Source organism: Camelus bactrianus, chromosome 1, assembly GCF_048773025.1.
Source record: "Camelus bactrianus isolate YW-2024 breed Bactrian camel chromosome 1, ASM4877302v1, whole genome shotgun sequence".
Lineage (NCBI taxonomy): Eukaryota > Metazoa > Chordata > Mammalia > Artiodactyla > Camelidae > Camelus > Camelus bactrianus.
Genome location: NC_133539.1, coordinates 91992508 through 92018534, shown reverse-complemented (window position 1 = coordinate 92018534; position 26027 = coordinate 91992508). Strand labels below are relative to the sequence as shown.

The 26027-nt window shown below is 35.3% G+C and overlaps 1 protein-coding gene across 7 annotated transcripts in view; it reads left to right on the top strand.

Moving 5' to 3' along the window:
* The window catches only part of LEKR1 (leucine, glutamate and lysine rich 1), a 254695-nt gene that overhangs the window by 152690 nt on the left and 75978 nt on the right, over window positions 1-26027 (top strand). For all 7 annotated transcript variants that reach the window (XR_012508923.1, XR_012508921.1, XM_074369025.1 and 4 more), the window contains one exon: window positions 14688-14781. Coding sequence is in view for 5 of the 7 variants with exons in the window: in XM_074369025.1 (XP_074225126.1) it covers window positions 14688-14781 (94 nt within the window). In the remaining 2 variants the exon portion in view is untranslated. The remainder of the gene's footprint in view (window positions 1-14687; window positions 14782-26027) is intronic.

The window sequence follows — 26027 nt, the reverse complement described above, 5'->3', positions numbered from 1 at the left end:
TTTAAATGTAAAGACACAAAAGGTTAAAAGTAAAAGAATGGGAAAAGATATACCATGCTGACACTAATCAAAAGAAAGCTAGAATGTGTGTTTATTAATATCAAGCAATGTAGATTTTAGAACAAAGAGTATTACCAGGAATAAATAAATTCATTTCATAGTGATAAATGGATCAATCCATTTGTAAGAATCGTAAACGTTTGTGCATCTAATAACAGAGCTTGAAAATACATGAAGCACAAAGTGATAATACTGTGAGAAGTAGACAAATTCACAGTTATTGTTAGAGATTTTAATAGCTCTCTCTTAACGATAGATAAAACAAGTAGACCAGAAAATGAGTAAGGCTACAGAAGACTTGAACTTTACAATCAACTTAGCCTAATTGACATTTATACAACATTCCACCCAACAACAGCAGAATACACTTTTTTTTTTCTCCAAGAGAAAGAGCATACACACAAAATATTTACCAAGATAGACAACATAATTGGGCTATAAAACAAAACCAAAGAAATTTAAAAGTACTCAAATCATGCAAAGTGTATTCTCTGATCACAATCTAATTAACTTAGTAATAAATAACAGAAAAGTATTTGAAAAATCCCCCAAATATTTATAAACTCTGTAACACAATTCTAAGTGAGATACGGGTCAAAGAAGATATCAAAAGGGAAATTACAAAGTTTTTTGAACTAAATGGAAATAAAAACATTAGAAGGTGGTGGCACATCACTAAAGCAAAACTTCAGGGGGCAAACTTACAGCAGTAAATGACTGTGTGAAAATAGAAGAAAGTCAGCCTCCACCTTAAGAAGTTTGAAAAAGAAGAGGAAATGGATCCCAAGATAAGTAGAAGAAAGTAAATAAAGATCAGAGCAGAAACCAATGACATAGAAAACAGAGAAACAATATAGAATATCAATTAAACAATCAATTTCTTCAAGGAGATCAATAATATTAATAAACCTTAAGTCAGATTCATCAGGAAAAAAGAGAGAAGACAAAATTTACCAATATCAGAAATGAGAGTGGTGATAATACATTCTTTGGATATTAATACATTAATAGAGGAATATTATGAACAACTTTATGCCATTAATTTTGACAACTCTGATAAAATGGACACATTTTTTGAAATATAAAATACTAAGTTTCACTAAAAAGAAATAGATAACCTGAATTTATAGTTTACATTTTTCCCGTGAAGAAAATTTCAGGTCCAGAAGGTTTCATTGAGAAATTTTATGAAGCATTTAAGGAAGAACTAGTACTAATTCTACCCAAACTCTCCCAGAAAATTAAAGAAGAAGGAATAGTTTTTAATTTATTTCATGAGACCAGTATTACCCTGATACCAAAATCTGACAAAAGCATTACAAGCAAATTAACAAACATCCCTCAGAAGCATAAATGCAAAAATTCTGAACAAAATTTTAGCAAATTGAATCCAGCAACATAAAAAAACAAGGAAACAAATCATGCATATGTGAGGTTTATCCCCAGATTGCAAGATTGGTTTAATATTCAAAAATCAATTATTGTTATTTAAAACTTTTAAAACTCTGTGATTGTGTCAATAGAAGCAAAAAAGCTGTTGACAAAGTACAACATTCATTCCTAATAAAAAAAAAAATCTCAGCAAAGTGGGAATAGAGAACTTTTTCAAATTGATGCAAGGCATCAGCAAAAACCTACAGAAACATCATACTTAGTAGTGAGACTAAATACTCTCTTCCTAAGATCAGGAACAAGAGAAAAATATCTACTGTCAACAGTTCTGTTCAGCCTTGTGCTGAAAGTTCTAGTCAATACAGTCAGAAAAAGAAAGAAAAGCCATCAGACTGGAAAGGAAGAAATAAAACTGTTTTATTCACAGATGATATGCTTACTACCATACAAAACCCTATGGAATCTACAAAAGAAGTTACTAGAACTAATAAGTGAGTTTAACAAAAGGTTGCAGGAAAAAAAAATCAATATCCAAAAGCCAAGCTAATTTCTATATATTTGCAAAGAACAATAGAAATTAAAAAGTAATATTTATAAAAATATTTCAAAACACATGAAATACTTAGAGATGAATCTGACAAATGATGTGCCACACCTATACATTGAAAATTACACAACACTGCTGAGATAAATTAAAGAAGTTCTAAATAAATGGAGAGATATGCAATGTTCATGGAATAGAAATCTCAAGATTGTTAAGATAACAGTTATCCCCAAATTGATTTACAAATCCAATGCAATCACAGTCAAAATTCCAGAAGACTTTTTTGTAGAAATTAACAAGCCAATTCTAAAATGTATATGGAAATACAAAGGACCTAGACTAACCAAAGCAACTTTAAAAAAAACTTTGAGTAGCCCAAAGATCCAAAGTCACTACCCGAATTATTGTAAAGCTACAAATAATCAAGACAGCATGGTATTAGTCTCAAGAAAGACAAACAGATCAACAGAACACTATTAAGATTCCAGAGATAGACACACATATATGGTTAATTGATTTTCTACATGGGTGCCAAAGCAATTCATTGGAGAATGTATAGTTTTTGTAACTATTGGTGCTGGAACAATTTTATATCCATATGCAAAAAAAATGAACTTTGATTCATCTATGAAATATACATAAATTAATTCACAATAGACCATAGATCTAAATATAGAACCTAAAATTATAAAACTTCTAGAAGAAAACAGGAGAAAAATCTTTGTGACCTTCTATTAGGCAAAGATTTTTTAGATTCGACACCAAAAGCATAATCCATAAAAGAAAAAAAAATCTTATAAATTAGACTTCATCAAAATTAAAGCTTCTGTTCTTTAAAAGACACTATTTAGAGAATGAAAAGACAAGGCATTGTCATAAATTTGCACAATCTTTATCTCATAGAGGGCTTGTTCTCAGAATATATAAAGAACTGAGAAACTCAGTTAGATGAGCATAAACAACACAATAAAAATGAGCTAAAGTATTGAACAGACACTTCAGCAAAGATACATAGATGGCCAATAAGCACATTAAAAAGATGCTCAATATCATTAGTCATTAGGGAAATGCAAATTAAAACAGTAATGAAATAGGACCACACACTTTCAGAATGGCTAAAAATTAAAAGCCTGAACATACATACCAATTGTTAGCAAGATGTGAAGAAACTGGAACTCTCATACTCTGCTGATTGGAATGTAAAACAGTACAACCTCTTTGGGAAACAATATGGAAATTTCTTAAAAAGTTAAACATACACTTATCTTATTACTCAGCCACTTCACTCCTTGATATTTACCCAAGAGAAATGAAGGGAAATATCCATACAAATACTTGTACAACTGATATTAATAGCTATATTTATAAAAGCCAAAACCTGTGAAACAACCTCAATGTCCATCAACAGGTGAATGGATCAACAAATTGTGGTATATCCATATGATGAAATACTACTCAGCAATGAAAAGAATGAACTATTGATTAATGGTACAACATGGACGAATCTAAAAGGAATTATGCTGAATGAAAGATGCCAGACGCAAAAAAAGAACATACCATATGACATATAGAGAATTTTTATGTAATTCTGAAAGTGCAAACTAATGTACAATGACAGAAAGCAAACTCTTGACTGCTAAGAATGAGAGACCAGGAGTGAGGGATTTAGAAAGGGCATGGGGAAACTGGGGATGATGGATATAGTCATTATTTTTATTGCAGTGGTTTCACACACATATGTTTATACAGATGTCAAAACTCATCCAAGTATATACTTTAAACATGTAGTTTATTGTTTTTCAATTATATCTCAATAAATCTGTTTTTTTAAAAATCCTCTTGAAACCATCTCCCCCCACCAAATCTTCTACAGATAGGAAGGCAGTTGAGAAAGCGGTTTGTCTCTCAACAGGGCAAAATCTCTAACGCCCTCTTCTGATGTGGCAAAGCTGTATAATGAAAAAGATAGTACATCTCAGAAAGGAAAGCCAGGAGCTATGGACAAAAATGGATGGAGAAATTACTCCCAGGTGAAAGAACCACAGTCTAAGCATGGAATGTTCCCCATCTCCAGGGTAGAAATCCTCACAGTTGCTTCCAGTAGGCTTTCAGAGTTGTGATGGACTTACCTGCTGCCAGGTGACTTACTGTGCACCTTCCAGTGAGAGGACTATACTATCCACACCTGATTGACATCAGAACTGGCCATTTGATTTGTTCTTGTCACTGAAATGTGAGCGAAGTGACATGCACCAGTTCTGAGCAGCTTTAATAGATCCTCTGTTTTGGCAATTTTTCTTTTCTGTCTGCCTCAAAAACAGTGTTCTCAGGTAAAAGTTGCTTCTTGGACTACATGCTGGAACAAAGCATGCAGAGCAGAGCAGCCGGTGACACATAACATGAGCAAAAAATAAACTTTGACATTGTAAAGCCTCTGAGATCACAGACATGTTGAGTTTTGGATGACTCTGTGAAATATAAAAGTAGAGCAGTCAGATGGAGAGTTGGACACATGAGTCAGATACCCAGAGAACAGATGTGAGCTGGAGATAAAATCTGGGAGTTGTCAACATCTATATTGCATTTTAACCACAGGAGTGGATAAGATTACTTAGAAAAAAGAGTAGAGAGAGAGAGAAAGAGGCCCCAGAACAAAGTGCTGAGGAACATGAACATTTAATCGACAAGTAGAGAAAGATGAGTCTGCAAAGGAGACAAGAATGGCCAAATATTTGGAAGAAAGCCACAGATGAGGTTTTTAGTGTAATCCCCCTTTTGCTGTCCTCATTCTTTGTTCCTTCTGTTTCACTTCCTTTTCTCCAGGCTAGAGACTGCTGAGCAAGCACCAGAACCTGCTGGGTCCGCCTCACACTTTAAAAGATTAATCTTCCTTTTACATTGCTGGATTTTGAGCACCATTTGGACAGGGACCCTGCCCTTCATTCACCTCTGCCTCTCCTGGGCTTGCTGACACTGCCTTTTCCATAGTGTGCATAGCGGATGATAAACCTCTCCCTGCTTCTCACCTACCCATTCCCTCTTCTTGGTCTTTCCCTCTAATTCTCTCCTCCAGATAACCATTTTACTTTGTGCTCAGGCTTTATCATTGATGTTTTTATAAATATTGAATACATACATAGAAGTTTAGATAGGTATGAAGTATGAAGAACAATACAATGAACACTCAGTTTAGGGGGTGGGGAAAAACTTTACCATTAGCATTGAAGTCCCTTGGTGTTCTCCCTAATTCCACATTCTTGCTCAGAGGTAACCACCAACCTGCCTTTTGCAGCAAACTAGAAAAAGGAGGGACTTCCACAGACTGATAAAGAGCATCTACAGAGACCTACAGAAAACACTTGTTGTTTTGCTTCACTCTATAATTCTACCAAGTATGTTTGTATTCCTTAAAAAAATGTAAGGGTTTGTATATATTTTATCTTCATGGAAAAAAATTAAACTACACGTATTATTCAATGATTTGTTTTTTGTGCTCAAGATTATGTCCCTGTAATTTTCAACTGTGCTGTTACATGTAGCTGAGAATCATTCATTTCTTTATCTCTATTATACTCTGAAGTATACCACAATTTATTTATCCTTTCTGCTTTAGCTGTATTCCATAACTTTTGATATCTAGAAATTTCATTATTGTTCAATTATAAGTTAAAATATCAATTGTGACTTTAAAATATCAATTATGATTTTCATTTGATCCATGAATTATTCAGAAACACATTTTTTTAATTTCCAAATTCATGGAGATATTTACATTTTTTGTTTGCAGAGAATATTGACAATAATGGTGTTCAGTAGACGTATAATGTGAGCTACATTTGTAATTTTAAAATTTTTAATTGCCATATTAAAAGAGTAAAAATAAATAGGTAAAATTTATCTTAATGTATTTTACTTAACCCAATATATCCAAATTATCATTTAAATATATAATCATCTTTAAAAAATTATCATAGACATTTTAGGGTTTTTTTGTACAGTTTTCAAATCTGGTGTGTATTTTACATTCGCAGCACATCCTAATTTGGGCTAGTTACACTTTAAGTGCTCAGTAGCTACATGTGGCTAGTAGCTACTATATTGGACTATACAGGTTTATAGTATAATAATTATTTTAAATTTGTGAAATTTCCTTTCTGGCCTAATATGTGGTGAATTCCATGTGAGCTGAAAAATAATTACGTGTTTTCTTATTAAGTGGGTACCTTAAGATAAAGGGGGATATTGATGGGAATACAATCATAGTTGGAGATTTTAACACTGCATTAACATCACTAGACAGATCTTCCAGACAGAAAATAAACAAGGCAACAGAGAAATTAAATACTACAATAGAAAAACTAGATTTGGTGGATATTTTCAGAGCATTACACCCCCAAAAAATAGGATATACATTCTTTTCAAGTGCACATGGAACATTTTCCAGGATCAGTCATTCACTTGGGCACAAAAGAAACCTCAACAATTTTAAGAAGATAGAAATTATCTCAAGCATCTTTACCGACCACAATGCCATGAAACTGGAAATCAACAACAGAGAAACAAAGGAGAAAAAAAGGAAAGCATGGAGATTAAACAATATGTTATTGAAAAAACAATGGATCAATGAGGAAATCAAAGCTGAAATTAAAAAATACCTTGAGACAAATGATAATGAAAGCACAACCACTCAAAACCTATGGGACACAGCAAAGGCAGTGCTAAGAGGGAAGTTTATAGCGATACAGGCCTTCCTCAAAAAAGAAGAACAATCTCAAATAAACAATTTAACCCACCACCTGAATGAATTAGAAAAAGAAGAACAAAAAGCCCCAAAAAGCAGCAGAAGGAAGGAAATAATAAAGATCAGAGAGGATTAAATACAATAGAGATTAACAAGACCATAGAAAAAATCAACCAAACCAAAAGCTGGTTTTTTGAAAAAGTAAATAAAATCGACAACCCTCTGGCCAAACTCACAAAGAAGAAAAAAGAGAGAGCACAAATTAGCAAAATAAGAAAGGAAAATGGAGAAATTACAACAAACAAAATAGAAATACAGAATATCATACGAGAATATTATGAAAAACTATATGGAACCAAACTGGATAACCTAGAGGAGATGGACAAGTTTCTGGAAACATACTGTCCACCAAAACTGAATCAAGAAGAATCTGAACACTTGAACAATCCGATCACTAGAAAGGAAATAGAAATAGCAATTAAAGACCTCCCTACAAATAAAAGTCCAGGACCGGACGGCTTCACCGGGGAATTCTACCAAACATACAAAGAAGAACTCATACCAGTCCTTCTCAAACTCTTCCCGACGATTGAAAAAGAGGGAATACTCCCAAACTCATTCTATGAAGCCACCATCACCCTGATACCAAAACCAGGCAAAGACACTACAAAAAAAGAGAATTATAGGCCAATATCACTGATGAACATAGACGCCAAAATCCTCACCAAAATTTTAGCAAATAGAATCCAACAACACATAAAAAAATTATACATCATGACCAAGTGGGGTTCATCCCAGGGACACAAGGCTGGTTCAACATACGCAAATCAATCAGTGTAATACATCACATCAACAAGAGAAAGGACAAAAACCACATGATCATCTCAATCGATGCAGAAAAAGCATTTGATAAAATTCAACACCCATTTATGATAAAAACTCTCGCCAAAGTGGGTATAGAGGGAACATATCTCAACATAATAAAAGCTATATATGACAAACCTACAGCCAGCATAGTACTCAACGGTGAAAAACTCAAAAGCTTCCCACTAAAATCTGGGACAAGACAAGGATGCCCACTATCACCACTCCTATTCAACATAGTCCTGGAAGTCCTAGCCACAGCAGTCAGGCAAGAGAAAGAAATAAAAGGGATCCAAATTGGAAAAGAAGAGGTAAAGTGTCATTATATGCTGATGACATGCTACTATATATAGAAAACCCTAAAAGGTCCACACAAAAGCTACTAGAGCTGATTGAAGAATTCAGCAAGGTAGCAGGTTACAAAATTAACGTTCAAAACTCAGTTGCATTTCTTTACACTAACGATAAGTCAACAGAAGAAGAAAGTAAAGAAACAATCCCCTTTAAAATAGCACCCAAAGTAATAAAATATCTGGGAATAAATCTAACCAAGGAGGTGAAAGAATTATACACAGAAAACTATAAACCATTGATGAAGGAAATTAAAGAAGACTTTAAAAAATGGAAAGATATCCCATGCTCTTGGATTGGAAGAATCAATATTGTCAAAATGGTCACACTGCCCAAGGCAATCTACAGATTTAATGCAATCCCTATCCAATTACCCAGGACATATTTCACAGAATTAGAAAAAATAATAAAATTCATATGGAACCATCAAAGACCTAGAATTGCCAAAGCATTACTGAAGAGAAAGAAAGAGGCTGGAGGAATAACTCTCCCAGACTTCAGACAATACTATAGAGCTACAGTCATCAAGACAGCATGGTATTGGTACCAAAACAGACATATAGACCAATGGAACAGAATAGAGAGCCCAGAAATGAACCCACAAACTTTTGGTCAACTCATCTTTGACAAAGGAGGCAAGAATATACATTGGAATAAAGACAGTCTCTTCAGCAAATGGTGTTGGGAAAACTGGACAGCAGCATGTAAAACAATGAAGCTAGAACACTCCCTTACACCATATACAAAAATCAACTCAAAATGGATCAAAGACTTAAACATAAGACAAGATACAATAAACCTCCTAGAGGAAAACATAGGCAAAACATTATCTGACATACATTTCAAAAATTTTCTCCTAGAAGAAATAAAAGCAAGAATAAACAAATGGGACCTAATGAAACTTACAAGCTTCTGCACAGCAAAGGAAACCAGAAATAAAACAAGAAGAAAACCTACGGAATGGGAGAAAATTTTTGCAAGTGAAACCGACAAAGGCTTGATCTTCAGAATATATAAGCAGCTCATACGACTCAATAAGAAAAAAATAAACAACCCAATCCAAAAATGGGCAGAAGACCTAAACAAGCAATTCTCCAAGGAAGACATACAAATGATCAAAAAGCACATGAAAAAATGCTCCATATCACTAATTATCAGAGAAATGCAAATCAAAACTACAATGAGGTATCACCTCACACCAGTCAGAATGGCCGTCATTCAAAAATCCACAAATGACAAATGCTGGAGAGGCTGTGGAGAAAGGGGAACCCTCCTACACTGCTGGTGGGAATGCAGTTTAGTGCAGCCACTATGGAAAACAGTGTGGAGATTCCTCAAAGGACTAGGAATAGACTTACCGTATGACCCAGGAATCCCACTCCTGGGCTTGTATCCAGAAGGAACCCTACTTCAGGATGACACCTGCACCCCAATGTTCATAGCAGCACTATTTACAATAGCCAAAACATGGAAACAGCCTAAATGTCCATCAACAGGTGACTGGATAAAGAAGAGGTGGTATATTTATACAATGGAATACTACTCAGCCATAAAAACCGACAACATAATGCCATTTGCAGCAACATGGATGCTCCTGGAGAATGTCATTCTAAGTGAAGTAAGCCAGAAAGAGAAAGAAAAATACCATATGAGATCGCTCGTATGTGGAATCTAAAAAACAAAAACAAAAACAAACAAACAAACAAAAACAAAGCATAAATAAAGGACAGAAATAGACTCACAGACAGAGAATACAGACTTGTGGTTACCAGGGGGGTGGAGGGTGAGAAGGAATAGCCTGGGATTTCAAAATTGTAGAATAGACTACACTGTATAGCACAGGGAAATATACACAAAATGTTATGATAACTCACAGAGAAAAAAATGTGACAATGAGTGTGTATATGTCCATGAATAACTGAAAAATTGTGCTGAACACTGGAATTTGACACAACATTGTAAAATGATTATAAATCAATGAAAAATGTTAAAAAAAAAAGTGGGTACCTTAAATCAATCTTATTATTTGCATTGTTTAAGTCCTCTATATTTTTACTTAGTTTTTTGTTTGCTTGATTCTAGGTTGCTACATTACACATTACAGTAGGGCCATTCACATAACAGCCTGGAATTGGGCAGTGTACACTTCCATGACTTATATGGTGGTCCCAGATTGATTTAGTATAATTGAGGGAGCTGTGTTTAATTCTGCCACTATGGTGTGGGTTTGACAATTTCTCCTTAAAGTTCTATAAAGTTTTACTTTGTATATTTTAAGGCTATTTTAAAAGGTGCTTATAAGTTTAGAATATACATGGTGAATTAATCTGTTAGCATTATCAGCCCTGAGTAATGACTTTTGTCTTAAAATCTACTTTGTCTGACATTAATATAGTTATGTACTTCCTTTTATTTAAGATTTCTCTGTTAAATCTTCTCCAAAAAAGGAAATATTTTCATATCCTTATGCTTTAGGAATATCTCTTATACAGAACATATATAGCCAAAGTTTGTTTTTATCAAGCCTCTTTCTCTTTGAACTCATGAGTCTAGTTTATTTACCATTATTATGATTGTTTCTTTAAGCTTTCTATTTCTCCCTCTTTTTCTTTACCTTTTCTCCTTTTGAGCCTTTGGGGGTGGGTAGTATTGTTAGAGTTTCTTTTATTTTCTTAGTGCAATTTCCTCTAATGGCATATTCTACTTCTATCCATTTAGTGGTTTTTTTGAAATTTTCCCATGCATGCTTAGTGAAGTCTAAAATTAATATCTCAAACTCCTCTTGAATAGTACAAGGACCAAAAAACACTTGAGTTCTGATAGTTGCCATCCTGACACACATTCTACATTTTTGTCTAGTGTTCTAGTTCTGTCTTTTTGTTAGCCCAACTAATTACACACAGTCAAAACTAACATGTTATACATATGATATTTATTTACAAGTACCTACATGCAGGGCTGGCTACGTAATTTTCAAGGCCTAGTGCAAAATGAAAATGTGGGGCCCCTTGTTTAGAAAACTAAAAAGCAGCTTTTTCTTTTCCTTCACTATCTCTCAGCCTATCATGGTATTTTTGTTTGTTTGCTGTTGAATCTTGTGCTTCCTTGGGCACAGAGAAATCGTAGAATGGGTGCAGGTTCTCACAGGTACCAAGGCCCTGCCCCAGACTCAGCAAAGGGAGCACACATGGGAGACCCAGCCCTCCCTATGCCCGCGCCCAGGTCTGCATCCCCACTGGAAGCGGAGGATGGCAGCAAATGCTGGACAAGGGTCAGGGAGCAGAGGTTTGAGAACCATCCTGGGGAAGCAGGGAGGTGGTGGGAGGTAGGACTGTGTGAGCCAAGGCTCCAAACCCCTGGCACATACTTGATTGTCCCAGCAGACCTCACTTACAAAACACAGATTCAAAGATAAAATGATTAAGAATTCTCAGTGGTGGCCACAGAGCATTAAGCCTGAGGTGCAGGGACCCCTTTGGAACACGAGCCCTGTACACTGTCCTGATCACATGCCCAAGATGCCCTCCCTGCCTGTGTGCTTGCCAGTTTCTTTGCTTACCATTTTTTCTTGCATGCTTGGCCTTCCTTCTGAGATCATATTCCTTCTGCAAAAGGCATTTTTTTAGAAGTCCTTTAGCTAGTAGTAAACACTCAGATTTTATTATTCTGAGCATATTTAATTTCAGCCTCATTCTGAAAGATGGTTTTGCTGGGTACCCAACTTCAGATTGACAGTTATTTTCTCACAGGACTTTGAATATATTATTTTGCTGTCTTTGGCCTCCTTTGTTTCTTTTGGAGAGTAAGTTTTCAGTATGTTTGGGTTCCTGAAGTTAATCTGGGTTTTTTTCTTTCCAGCTTCTTTTAAGATCTCTTTAACTTTGATATTCTTCATTTCCACTACCAAGTGCTGAGTTATGAGATTTATTTTTACTTATCTTGCTTGGAATCCTTTTGGCTTCCTAGATTTGTGGGTTGGTGTTTTTCATTTGTAATATCCTTCCTCTCCTTTCTCTCTCCTTTGCTTCTGAAATGATAAATAGATAAATATTAGATCTTTTCCCTCTACCCTCCATGTATCAACCTCTTTTTTATATTTTCCATATTTTTGACTTTATGTACTGCAGCCTGTATAATCTCTTTGAATCTCCCTTTCAGTTTACTTCATTTTTTAGCTGTGAATAATATGCTATAGGACCATCTACTGAGCTTTTCATTTCAATTATTATATTTTTATTTCTGCAAGTTCAATTGATCTTTTCAGATTTCATTAGTCATTTAAATTAATATTTTATTTCTTCCAACATGTTGAACATTCTTATTTCATATTCTATATCTGAAAATTCAATACTTCAGAATTTGTGAGTTTGATTATACTATCATTTGTGTCTGCTCATTCTTCCTCTTACTGACTTTTTTAAAAAATAATTTTGTGATTTTAAAACTTATGATGTCATAGGTCTTGAATCCTTATCTGTAGGAATTCTTTAAGTCTCAGGTTGAAGATAGATTTCTCCCCCAAAATACTGGTGTTTTTCCTACCAGGCATCTGGAGGCAAGGTTAACCTAACACCATGTTAAGGTATCTTCTTAATATGAAGCTTTTTGGGCCACTCAGGTAATGTGAATTCAGGATACAAACCTGCTTTAGGATTGGCTTGTGTTTACAAATTCTCGTGGGAGATTTGTATTTCCCCCTCTACCTAGCACCAGAATTCAAAGCCAGTAATCTCCTTTTTGTTCCTTGAGTGGAGGTGTTATTTGTATTTTATACACACTAGGTGGGAATTTCATATTCTGACATATAGTATGACAAAAATGACATACTGCATGTATCACTCTTTGAGATGCAGTTTTATGCAGATGAGTTTCCTCTTAGATTCTTCCTTCTCTCCTGACTCCAGTGCCCTTCATGGCTGTGAAATTTTTAAAGCTCAGATTCATCAAATTTGGAAAGTACCTTCACGGTGATATTTGGCTTCAGTGCTCTGCTTACTGTTGGTATTCTTCTTTCCACTTCATTTTTAAAAAACTTTAGCTTAGAATAATTTTGCATTAACAGAAAATTTACCGAGACAGTACAGAGAGTTTATGTTTCCCTTTGGCCCATTTTTCATAACCATGGCACATTTGTAAAAGCTAAGAAATTAACATGGTATAATATCATTAACTAACCTATACACTTTTTTCAGATTTCACTAGTTTTCCACTGATAACATTTTTCTGTTTTCACTTGATTTTTGTTCCCTGAGTCTTTTTCATTTTTTTGTCCAGATCACTGATGAATTTTAAGATTTTTTTTTTAATAAGAAAAAAAATACTTATTTTCAGTAGGAAAGTTGTCAAGGTAACTAGTCTGACACACTTCTGGGGAGAAAAAGTCTGGGAAGTTTTGTTCTTTTCAATCATTTTCCCTCAAATGCTATTCATGATCCTGGTTACCAAGTCAAATGTGTCTTATATTTGGGTCCTTAAAATTTTCTAACCTAGAAATATAGACACGGTTTTTATTATGGTAAGAAAATGTTTAATAATATTGCAAAAGTGAGACTAGGATAGAGATCAATAAATAGATTGAGAGTCTATTACAATACTCTAGGTGGGAAATAAAGTCAAGAACCTTAACTGTTGGTAGTGGGAAAGGAAGGGAGGAAATAATTTGAGGTGCACCAAGGAGCAAAATATTTAGAACTTGTTATTGAATGGATGTAGTAAAACAAGAAGGAAGAGTCAGAGATGACTCAGGGATTTTAAGCTAAAGATTCTGACTTTTGAAGGTTTCAGAAGTCAAAAGGAAAGGCAAACTGCAGAAGATGATGATGAGTTTGTGTTTTGACATGTGGAATCTTTACTGTTGGTGAGTCATTAGGGTGGAGATGTCTAACAGGCAGTTATAAATGAAAGTCACAAGTTTCAGAAAAGGGGTCAGAGTTAAAGGGAAGAGGGTGATGATGGAAAACAAAGGGTTTAGAAACAGGAATAAGCAATAGGGAGGAATCACCTACATAGAAAATGAGAAGGGTCATGGTGATTATAAGTAGGGGGCGGGGGGAAGCCCTGATCAACAGGCATGCTTTTGCCACGATTTGTGATATTTAAAGGCTCAATTCCAATGCCCCTGTGAAATGTTCTCGTGAGCCTATCACTCTTACTTCCACCTGGAGGATCACAAACTAAGCTTTAAGATCCAATTACGTGGATTAAATTGTTCTTTGTGTTTTCTATTTTCTAGTACGTTTTGTACCATATAGCATCTCAGACTTTACCCTCTACTTAATTCAGTTTTTTTCCTATCAGCATTTGAGATAAATAAAAGAAAAATAAATCTAGCAGGAACCACAAACGTGCTGATTTTGTGGCATATCCCAACATATTTTCCTTTTTTAAAGAAACAAAATATTGTCTAGTGCTAGAATTTAGTCATAAACTTTGGAACCACAGTGTATGATATTTTACTATTTTTGTGACTCTACATATGTTGTTACTATTTCAAGCAAAAATAATAGTATTACTTATTAAGCAAAAATTAAACCTAAGAAAATACTTACCTTGTTGGCAGTGTTTTTAAATAGCTGTTAACAACAGTTAAAAGGATATATAATAGCAGCATATATTTATTGCTGAAGAGAATAAACAGACTGAGTTGTGAAATAATATTCTCTGACGCAGGAACTACAACTTAAGAAGAGTGTTAGCGGTGACTCTTGACTCATCTGTTGTGTTTATGGTTTTCAGGGAATCGATGCTAATTTCACATCAGAAAAGCATCGAGCAGCTACAGGAAACCCTTAGACAGAAGCTGTTGAATGATGATAACTGGAGGGAGAAGGTAACAATAATGTGGCTTTCAGCAGAATGTGTCTTACTTGCTTTTTAAAAATTCTGTCCATTTATCAGACTACTTCAGATAGATTTATTTGCTTCTAGGCACACTTTTAAAAAAACTTTTTTGGGGGGGTTGTAACTAGGTTTACTTATTTTTTTTATTATTCTAATGGAGGTACTGGGGATTGAATCCAGGACCTCATGCATGCTAAGCAGGTACTGTACTGCTGAGTTACACCCTCCCTGCTTCTATGCACTTTTTTGATTCTTTCTGGAATTTCCTAGACCAAACATGCTTATGATATATGTGTTTTCAAAAATATTAGACAACAAATGGGAAATAAAAAGATAAAAATATAATTTGAAATTATGTAAGATGAAGATACCTCTTGATTCTCATGTAAAAGTGTAATTTTTACTTATAAATATTTACATTTTTTTCCCATAAAGTGACAGAATCTGCATTTGACCACATCCTAAAAGCAGGGGAATATTAATTCATTCTTATAATTTCTCTGCTTTTAAGAAAATAATATAAGAGAATGAAAATTGACTTAAAATTATTCAGGTATGAACTTTTGGCAAATAAAATGAATAAATATTTAGCTCACTACTTACAAAGAAAATGTTTGTTCTTAGAGTATGAAAAAATTACATTGATTTTTGCCTTTGGGCTTGTCTATATTTTTCAAATTTTCAACAATGAATGTGTGTTGCTTTCATCATTTTAAAGAATACAAATCATATTTTTTAAATTGTTAGCCCCTGCCTTCTCAGGCCATGCACACAGCTCTAGTCGTGGAGGTAGAGACATCATCTCCCTGTCATCAACTTCTGATACTTCCTGATTGATCTCTAGGCCTTATGGTGCACACTGAGTCAAAACCTCCCCGCCGTTTTCTCGTCCCCTCCCAGCACCTATCCCTAGCTCTAGCCTCCTGTCTTGGTTTTCTGATTATGCCTTAACTTGCATCTAGAACTAGAGCTGGCTTCTGAAATTCAGATTGTTTGACGGAAGCCCTGACAACCTATTTGGTAATCGGATTCTTCTCCTTGGTGACTAGACCCTATAACTTGTAACCTCAAGCAACCAGTGGTAGCTGCCTTCAAACTAACATCTTCACCTGGAATCCCCCACTCTGCTATCCACAGATTGAAATCCTTTAGGTATTGTTGCTGGATCAGGTCAATTCTAAATTTATCACTTTCACTTCCGGTCTTCACACAGTTGGTCATACTCAGCCAGTACTGAGTATAAATCAGCCCTCCTTCCCTTGTCCTTTGGGGACAGCACATTCAGGCGATAACAAAAATGATCACTATAGTGACAGTTCCATATAGGCAACAATTAAAATTTGAGAGTATGGATTGAAGTTGCTTTAAGTGTCTCATTACTATTTTGTTTTATTTTGTAGCATAGGCTTTTTCTTTTCCTGCTTCTCTAAAGCCCACACTTCTTTATTTCTTTTTAATTTTTTTTAGCCTCAGTGTATTCATTTGGCTAGTCTGTTCTTATTCACTTCCCCGATACTTACCAATCCATGTTTAAAAATATGAAAAGATGATCGACCTAACTAGCAATCAAAAAAATTCAAATTAAAGCAATCAGAGATTATTTTTTACTACTTCAGTTTTACGTTGTAGTGAAGGTCTAATGAGATAGTCTTTCATTCTTAACTGTTTAAGGGACTGAAAATTACAGCAATCTTTTGGAGGGAAGCTTGGCAATAATATATATAGATATTGTAAATGTCCCATATTTTGACTCAGGAATTTCACTGATGGAATTAATGTGGTTGGAGATTCACAGATCTTTCCTTTCCCTCAAGCTCCTGAGCTCCTCTTAGATTGACAGAGTGAACTTTTTTGCGTTTGCTTATGTAAGAAGTTCCTCATCTCCATGGTCACACCCACCAAGAACCTTCAGATATAATCTACATGTGGAATCTCTGCATTCATGACCCTAGTACTGCTAGGGTCTAGTACTGCTGCTCACTGTGCCCATCCCTGAAGTGCTAATGCAGCATCTGACCATCTAAAAGTTTTAGGTTCTTCCTTTATACTAAGTTGATTTGTTACTGAAAATAAACCTATGTAAGATTCTCTAAGCTCTTATTAAAACCACGAAGTAAGGAGGCTATAGCTTAAGTGCTAGAGCACATGCTTAGTATGCACAAGGTCCTGGGTTCAATCCCCAGTACCTCCTCCAAATATAAATAAATAAATAAACCTAATTACCTCCTCCCTCAAAAAAAAATTAATGAAATAAAATGCTAAAAAAAAGACCATGATATCTTTCTAATAGATTAATTATATCATAGATGTATTTTGGCCTGTATAATTCTCTGTAATAAAAATGGACATTTCATTTTGTTGAAAGGGCATGACTTCTTGTTAATAGATCTTATCATTTAGCTTAGCAGTAAATCAAGATCCAGAGCAATAAAGTCAACAAATGCCAGTTATGCTTGGTTGTTAGTTACTGAGACTATGAATAAAAAGTTCCCTGAAAGTCCTCTCATGAGAAAGAAGAATCACTAATATGACATTGTTGTCTCTTTCTTGGGTCACTGTGCCTCTGCGTAGGAATGAAATGTTCCCTTTACAAATATATAATACACATATAAGAATAAACTTCGTAACTTAAACGCTTTTAACATTCAAAAAAAAGTAGATAGCAATTTGTGCCTGTGCTTAATTATTTTAGAGTATATAAAAAGAACATAATAGAATCAATAGTTGCTATGCAACAAGGATGGCACATTTTAAAATAACTGCATATTTACTAATTGTCATGGATTTTTGTTTATTTCAAGTATTGTTCTGATGTGAGGAAAGCAAGTTAATGTGCATGCTGAACATTTAAAACTGGCTCCAAATGAAGTGTTGTTACTTTTCAGCTAAAATGTTGTGATTAAAAAATCTATAGCCAGAATGCTTACAATAAATGGTAGTCTCTTACTATAACTTTGCAGTGCCATAAAAAAATTCCAACCAAATATTTTCATAGATTATTACTAAGGTATCACATCATGGAACATTTTAAAATTATACTATTGCCCCCGTTGTAAAAGTACATAGAGTTTTTAGAAACCAATAGTTAAACAAAACTTACTTCCTGGCTAAGCAAATGGATTGATAGTAAAAATACAGAGAGAAAAAGTTTACTTTAAGAAACAATTCTAGCACTGAGGGGGGGAGGCAAAAAAAAAATCTTAAATTCTTCTTCAAAATGGAAAAACCAAATGGCCTAATAATTCGTAATGTATTTCAGTGAAATTTAAAAGGACAACTTGTAAAATAAAATTTGACAGGGATAAAATTGTCATTTACAAATTTCAATTTTCATTTATGTATAATAAATACACAGCTAAAATGAATATTGTGGGCACACTTTAGTTTTTTAAATTATGCGATGTAATTTTCAAAACTGAATTAATAAAATCATAAAAATTTAGGTCTGGAATAGCCTGCAGATGTCATCTGATTTAAACCCTTAATCTAGATAATAAAAATAGTCTCCGTTATTAGAGTGTTTACCATATGCCAAGCCTTGTGCTGAATGCCTCTCATCAATGTAATTTTAATCATTATAACACTATTATTCCTATTTGCACATGGAAAAATATAAGGATCAGAGAAGTTAGGTAATTTACCAAAGTTATACAGCTAGGAAATGAGAACTGATGCCACTCCCCTCTTTAAAAAATGAGAGCTAAATATAAAGTCCAAAATGTCTGTATTCAGCTTAGATGGACTAAGAGGAACCAGATTTACTCTCCTTTCTAAAACAACTGAAACACTGGAGAAAAGATAGAAAGCAATGTTTTTAAGATACTGGACATCAGTCAGTGAAGGACAGTGATTCTTGGAGGTAGAAAATAAACAAGGTAACCCATGATTGCCCTGACATAGTGCCTTGAAAAAAAAATTAAGGCCATGATGCAGGGAGTGGGAATCCAGGTGGAATTTGGCAGATTCTCTGTTGAGGAGACATTACTAAGAGTCCAGAGAGATCAAACTGGCTAAAATTCACAGAATAGTGTTCTTAGGAGAGAGCTGCACAAAGAATGCTGGATATTTGCAAAGATCTCCCTTAAGTATATGTATGATCAGTGCATATATATGGGGAAACTACCCAAAGCCAGAGAGACCCATCTGAAAGGATTAGAGAGAAGAGTACCAGATGCTTCCACAAGGCAGATAATAATGCCTGCTGTCACCAGCCAGACCAGAAAACCTATAATTCCCAGGGCACTGAAGAGACTTCTCAGAAGGGTCCTGAATCAGTATTGGGGAATAATTAGCCCTGAACTAAATGCTGAGCTGGTCCTGCCTAACAAATTTTAAAAGGAAGACATTAAAAAATCAAGCTGATTCGATGAAACTTAACTACATCCCAGAACAGAGTTCAAGAATATTTATACAAATCAAAAATATCCAGCATTTAACAAGGTAAAATTCACAATGTCTGGCATCCAATCAAAAATTGCCATGCATGGAAACAGTAAAATAGGACTCATAATGAGTAGAAAATCAACAAATAAAAATTGACTCAGAAAAACACATATTAGAATTAGCAGACAAGGACATTAAGATAATTACAGTAACTGTATTCCATATGTCCAAAAGCTGCAGGAAAAATTGATCATGTAAAGTAGAGATGTGGAATATATTAATAAGATCTAAACTGAGTTTTTAGAGATTAAAACTACAGTGTCTGAGATTGAAAAGTACACTGGATGGAATTAATGGAAGATTAAACATCCCAGAAGAAAAGTTTAGTGAGCGTGAAGACACAGCATTAGATACTATGCAACAAAATAAAATAGAAAAGAGACTCAAACAAAGAGGATCAGTGAGCTGTGAGACAAATTCATGTGGCCTAATTAGAATTCTCAAAGGACAGGAGAAGGAATAAAAAATATTTAAAGAAATAATGACTAAAAAAACTTAAAATTTAATGAAAACCGTAAACCCACAGATTCAGAAAGCTCAACAAACCTCAAGCACACCAAGAGACATTATAATCTAACTGCTACAAAATAGTGATAAAAAGAAAATCTTAAAAGCAACCAGAGACTAAAAGACATATATAGAGGAACAAAGATAGGGATGGCAGTAGATTTTTTTTTCATCATAAACAATGTAAGCAAGAAGACAGTGGGACTGAAAGAAGAAGAAGGGTGGGATAGGGATGGGAGGGTGGCAGTGAGAGCTGCCAACTTAGAGTTCTATACAAAATGAAAATATTTTTCAAACAGAGTGAAATAAAGATCTTTTCAGAATGAAAAATGTGGAAAAAATGTATCACCAGCACACCTACACGATAAGAAATGTTAAAAGAAGTCCTTTATTTAGAAGGAAGATTGTACCAGACAGAAATATGGATCTGTACAAAGAAATGTAGAACACCAGAAATGGTAACATGTGGATAAATACATGATTTTTTTATCATTTAAATTTCTTTAAATTATAATACACTAAACAAAAATATTAAAATCTGAGATTTATAACATGTAGAAGCCAAATATATGACAACAATATCACAATATCTGGGAAGGAAGAGATGGAACTATACTATTGTAAGATTTTTTTTTTTTTTGAAGTGAAAATGTAATTTATTGGCTTTCTTAACTGCAAAGTTCAATGGTGAGCTCCCTTCAGGCCAAGCTAGAGTCAGGGCTCTCAGGCTGGTTTTCTGCCAGTTTGATTTCGTCTTCAGACTCAAGGTTGTCTCTCCTGATGGCAAGAAGGGAGCAGCAGTTCCTCCCATCTCTTTCCCACATTCTTAGCAAAAGATTCACTGTGGCTGTTTGATTCTAACTGAACCATGTGCTCAATTTTGGACCAATTACCACAGTTAGCAAGACTGGGCATGTTGATTCACTCAGGACTGGGTCACATGCTCACCCTTGCAGGCCAGAATCCCACTTCACCCAGAGACTGACAGTAGGGGAAGAATAAATCCTTGAGGGAAAAAAAAAAAAAAAAAAGGCAGGTATTACTGCTAGAAAAAAGGACGATGGAGGCTAGAAGGGAAAATAACAAATCCCCTTTGAAGTTTCCAGTTAAAAAATGGGCCAAGAGATAGGGCAGTGGGCTGACAAACTGACAGTGAGCTGGGAAGTACAGCGGACCCTCCTGGGGGTATCTGCCTGGTAGATTACCCTTCTCTGAGAATGTCTACATTTACCTCATGGGTTAAGCCAGACTCCTTTCATTTGCCCCACTAAGGCCACTCTGCACCCTTGAAATCCTGCTTTCTACCCCAAAAGCCTGAATTGAATGGATGAGAGCAATAGTTCCTGGGCCCTCTGACTTTGGTTAGGATTGGTGAGTGGGGAACACCGGCAGGGAATCTAAGGGAAGGAGGAAGGGGTCCTTTCAGTCTAGTTATACCCCTCAACCAACCATCACAGCCCCCTCTTTTCCCCAGCTTTATGGAGGTATAATTGACATGTGACACTGTGTAGATTTAAGATGTACAACATAATGATCTGACACACACACACACACACACACATATATTGCAAAATAATTACCACAGTATGGTTAGGTAACATATCCTTCCCCTCATGTAACTACTTTTGTTGTTTTGGTAGTGGTGGTGAGAACACTTAGATTCTTATACAATACATGAAGTGATGTATCTCTAGAAGATAGACTGCATTAAGTTAAAAATATATTCCATAAACTCTAAACCAACCACAAAAATAGAAAAACAGAGTTACAGCTAATAAGCCAGCAAAGAAGATAAAATTGAATTAAAAAAAATAATCCAAAAGAAGACAAAAAAAAGAGGAAAAAGGAAAAAAAAGATGAGGTAGGTCAAATGTAAAACACAAGATAGATTTAAAGCTAATCATATCAATAATCAAATGTAAATGGTCTAAACCAGGGGTTTGCAAACTTTTTTTGTAAAAGACCAGTTAATAAATATTTTTGCTTTGTGGGACATACAGTCTCTGTTGCAACCATTCAGCTCTGCCATTTTAACTTAAAAACAGTCATAGACTGTGTGTAAATGAAGTCCATCTGTGGGCCATAGTCTGCCACGCTCTGGTCTAAATACCCCCATTAAAAGAGAGAGATTGTCATGTTGGACAAAAATGCAAGACTCCACTATACATTGCCAACAAGAAATGTACTTTTATATAAAGAAATATTTTAACAAATAGGTTAAAAGTAATGGAAAAAAGATAGGCTCGAACAAATCAAAAGAAACTGGAGTAGCTATATTACTATCAAACAAAGATTTCAGAGAAAGAAATCAGAATTTTTTTAACATTTTTTATTGAGTTACAATCATTTTACAATATTGTGTCAAATTCTAGTGAAGAGCACAATTTTTCAGTTATACATGAACATATATATATATTCATTGTCACATTTTTTTCTATGTGAGCTATCATAAGATCTTGTATATATTTCACTGTGCTATACATTATAATCTTGTTTATCTATTCTACATTTTGAAATCCCATTCTGTCCCTTCCCACCCCCCATCCCCTTGGCAACCACAAGTTTGTATTCTATGTATGCATCTGTTTCTGATTTGTATTTATGTTTTGTATTGTTTTGTTTTAGATTCCACATAAGAGCGATCTCATATGGTATTTTTCTTTATCTTTCTGGCTTACTTCACTTAGAAGACATTCTCCAGAAACATCCATGTTGCTGCAAATGGCGTTATGTTGTCAGTTTTTATGGCTGAATAGTATTTCATTGTATAAATATACCACATCTTCTTTATCCAGTCATCTGTTGATGAACATTTAGGCTGTTTCCATGTCTTAGCTATTGTAAATAGTGCTGCTGTGAACGTTGGATATTTAAATATTACCAAAGATAAAGAAGGTGATTTCATAGTGATTAAGTATCCTAATTCATTTATTTTGTATAAACAGAAGTCCTGCCATCTAAGATATTTTGAACAAACAGCTCCTATCAACATGTGAAAGACATAAACATGACAACTGGGCATGAATTCGTCTTCTCAATGACAAATAATATACCAGCTTAAGCAAATCATTGTGGTTGTGGGCTCATCATTTTGTTCAAACTCTTCAGATCATGAAGGAACCGGTAGTGTCATCTCTGTACTACAGAGTCAATATGTTCAGTTGTTTTTTGGCTTCCCATTATAGCTGTCTTAAATGTTTAGAAATCCTACCTGAAGCTCATCACTTTGCTTCTCTTTCTCAGGTTGTGCAAATTAAAAACCAAATCAGAAATAGTAAATCACTCTTCTATCTACTGTGCTTTTTCTTTTCCACCTTCCATCTATTCCTTCCCTTTTTTCCTCCCCTTACCTACACTAGCTCATTCAAAGAGTAGTTCAGGGAGGAGAGGATTTCCTTTCTTCCTGATTCAGGTAGAACAGAACATTCTGCTCATTCAACCCAGCCAGCCACCACTTTCCTTCCCTGAATGCTTCTTTTGTTTCATCTTCATCAGGGACTCTGCTGATTTCCTAAATGGCCTCTTCTCCATAAGAAATTTAAAGACCTTCTGTTTTTAAAAGTCCTTCTGTCATCTAGTTTACAGTCTGTCCTGTCCTGCCTAGTTTGTGTGCATTCTTGTTCTCTTAATTTGAGCCATCGGTCCATATTTTGAAAGATGTCTTTTTATCCTAAAATAACTATTTGGCTGTACCAATTAACCACACAAGGAATCTTTCAGACACTTGATATTTTAGTACCTCAGCACAAATTTTTCTTGAGCTTCTCAAAAAGTGTTTATTTAGGTTTTTTTTTTTAATAGTATCAAGGTATCTTGTGGTTTATTAACTCTTAAAGTTACACCTTGCAGGTTTTCCCAAATGTTCTGCATTTGGCTTCCCCTTTTCGTGTATTCTTGATTTACCTGCTCCAGTGTGGCTGGAGCACAGTTATCAAAGGGGGTAAGTGGTGAAAGTCAGGTTGGAGAAGTCCAGGGCTGCCGTATTTGGTGTTGGGGTGAATAACTGCACAGGCCAGGTGAGAGGAGGGAGCTGAATCCAGCCTGGGCTCTGTTCACCAAGTCCTGTGCCAGCACTAGGCTGTGTTCATCTAAGGAAGGTGTTTTCTTGATTCACTCAAATGTGTCATATGGGCTGCTGGTGGTCCAGAAGAAGATCATGTCTGGAAGTTTTGATTTTATACTAATGCACCATGAAGAAGGAATGAAAAAATCCAGTTTATATTTTGTGAAGAACACTCTGCTGTGTCTATCATGGACTGGAGAGAGGCAGGAGTAGAAGTAAGGAGGCCAGTCAGGAGGTGATGGTGGCCACAACTAGGGTGGTAGAAGTAGAGATGTAGAGAAATGGATGGATTCAAGGCATCTTTTGGAGGCAAAATGAACAGGACTTGGTGCTGGATTTGTGTGGAAGGTAAGGGAGAGAGAAGTGTGAATGATGATGCCCCAGTTACTGACTTGAATAACCAGGTAGGTGGTGGCACTGTGTCCTGAGATGGGGAGCATTGAGGAGGGAACAGGTGGGGAGGGGGTTGTTTCAAGAACTCTGGTTCAGACGATTTATTTGAGACACCTGTGACGTATCTAAATGGCTACCAAGAGGCAGGTGAATATAAGTACCTGGGATTCAGAAGAACATCTGCTCTTTTCTGAGTACCCTGAGGCTTTCCTCGTCTTTTGTAGTCGGATAGCAATACATCTGAACAATTCTATCATGTCCTAAATGATTTTCAGTATCCTTTCCCCCAAACAATCCAGAAATTTATTTTTGAGAGAGCCAAAATAACTCTGTGCATTGAGTATAAAAGTTAATTGTTTTGCCTTGAGGCAAATGCTTAGTCCTACACCCAGTGCAGTAAACCCCATTGACCCCACACTGGGGCTAGTCTCCTATCTGCATTTTATGTAATTTAAAGGGCTTTCTGCAAACTTAGCAAACTTTCTGTTTCCTGGTACCATGGTTTCAGTGTTCCCTTGAGAAATTTAAGTTGATCTCTCTCCTTCTCCTCTTAGTGGCGTGAGAGTCACAGTCACAGTAAGTCAGGTTTAGCATTTTTTCTCCCTAGTTGTCTGGCATTTACTCTCTCTTAGAATTTATAATCATGGCACAGCATAAATTTAGAGCCAGCCTGTCACTGGGATCGCTTCTCTAATCTCACTAGTTGAACTCCTAGACCTGAATGACTCCAGTACTCATAGATTTGTTCTCTGTCTTGCTCTAGTAGGCTGAGCCAAAACCAATGGTTAAAAAGCACAGGGAAAGACATGTTGGCTTAACGAAAGGAAAAACTTCCTAATGCTTAGCACTGTCTGAAAATGAAAACGCCTGCTGGGGAAGGAGTGAGTTATGGTTCCTAGTGGTGTTGAGGCACAGAAGAGACAATCATTTGATGCAGATTCCATGGTAGAGACTTAAGTCACGGTGTAGAAGTAATCTCCACTGACTATTGAATTCCTGCTCATGCTCAAGCTTCACACAGATGTTTCGTCTCATTTAATCCTCATAATGACCCCCAAGGGAAATAGTTATAACCCCACCAGGAGAGATTATAGTCACAACTTAAGATCACACAGCTAGAGTGGCAGAGCCAGGATTTAGAGCCAGGATTTAAACTCTGAATCCAAAGCCTTTGTTTATTCTTTCCACAATTCATGGAAGCTTGAGAAAATGAACTAGGGGATTTCTAAGGTCTTTTCCAGCACTGTGATTCTGAGTCAAAATCTAGATACAGGCGCCACTGACTGTGTTTTCCTTAAATCATCCTTCTGGCCTCAGTCACATTAAAATGATAATCTATGGCTCCAAAACTGTCTCTGGTCTCCATCAAGAAAGGACTATTTTTAAAAAATCAACATTGGTATCTTGTATCCAACTCTGAGTTTCCAGTGGAACTTGGTATATGAGCCTCAAAATCAATGTTTTGTTCCTTATATGGTCCCTGCCAAGGACTAAGTTTACACTATAAATGTACAGAAGACTAAGCTTTTTTTTAATCTCTGAAAACTGTTATAATATAGTGTCCTACCTTCTCTACTCATTCTGCAGGTCTTGAAGATCTTAGAAAATCTAAGAATATTTGTCCCAAGGTCAACTTTTCTGGACCAAGTTCTAAGTCAGGTTTTTTTAAATATTAGAATTTTAAAAATAATATTAGAATTTTTAATAATTATTAGATCCTAAAAGATCTCGTCACAAGAAAAAAAATCTATTTCTCTAATTTTGTATTTATATGGGATGATGATATTCACTAAATTTACTGTGATAATCATTTCAGATATATATAAATC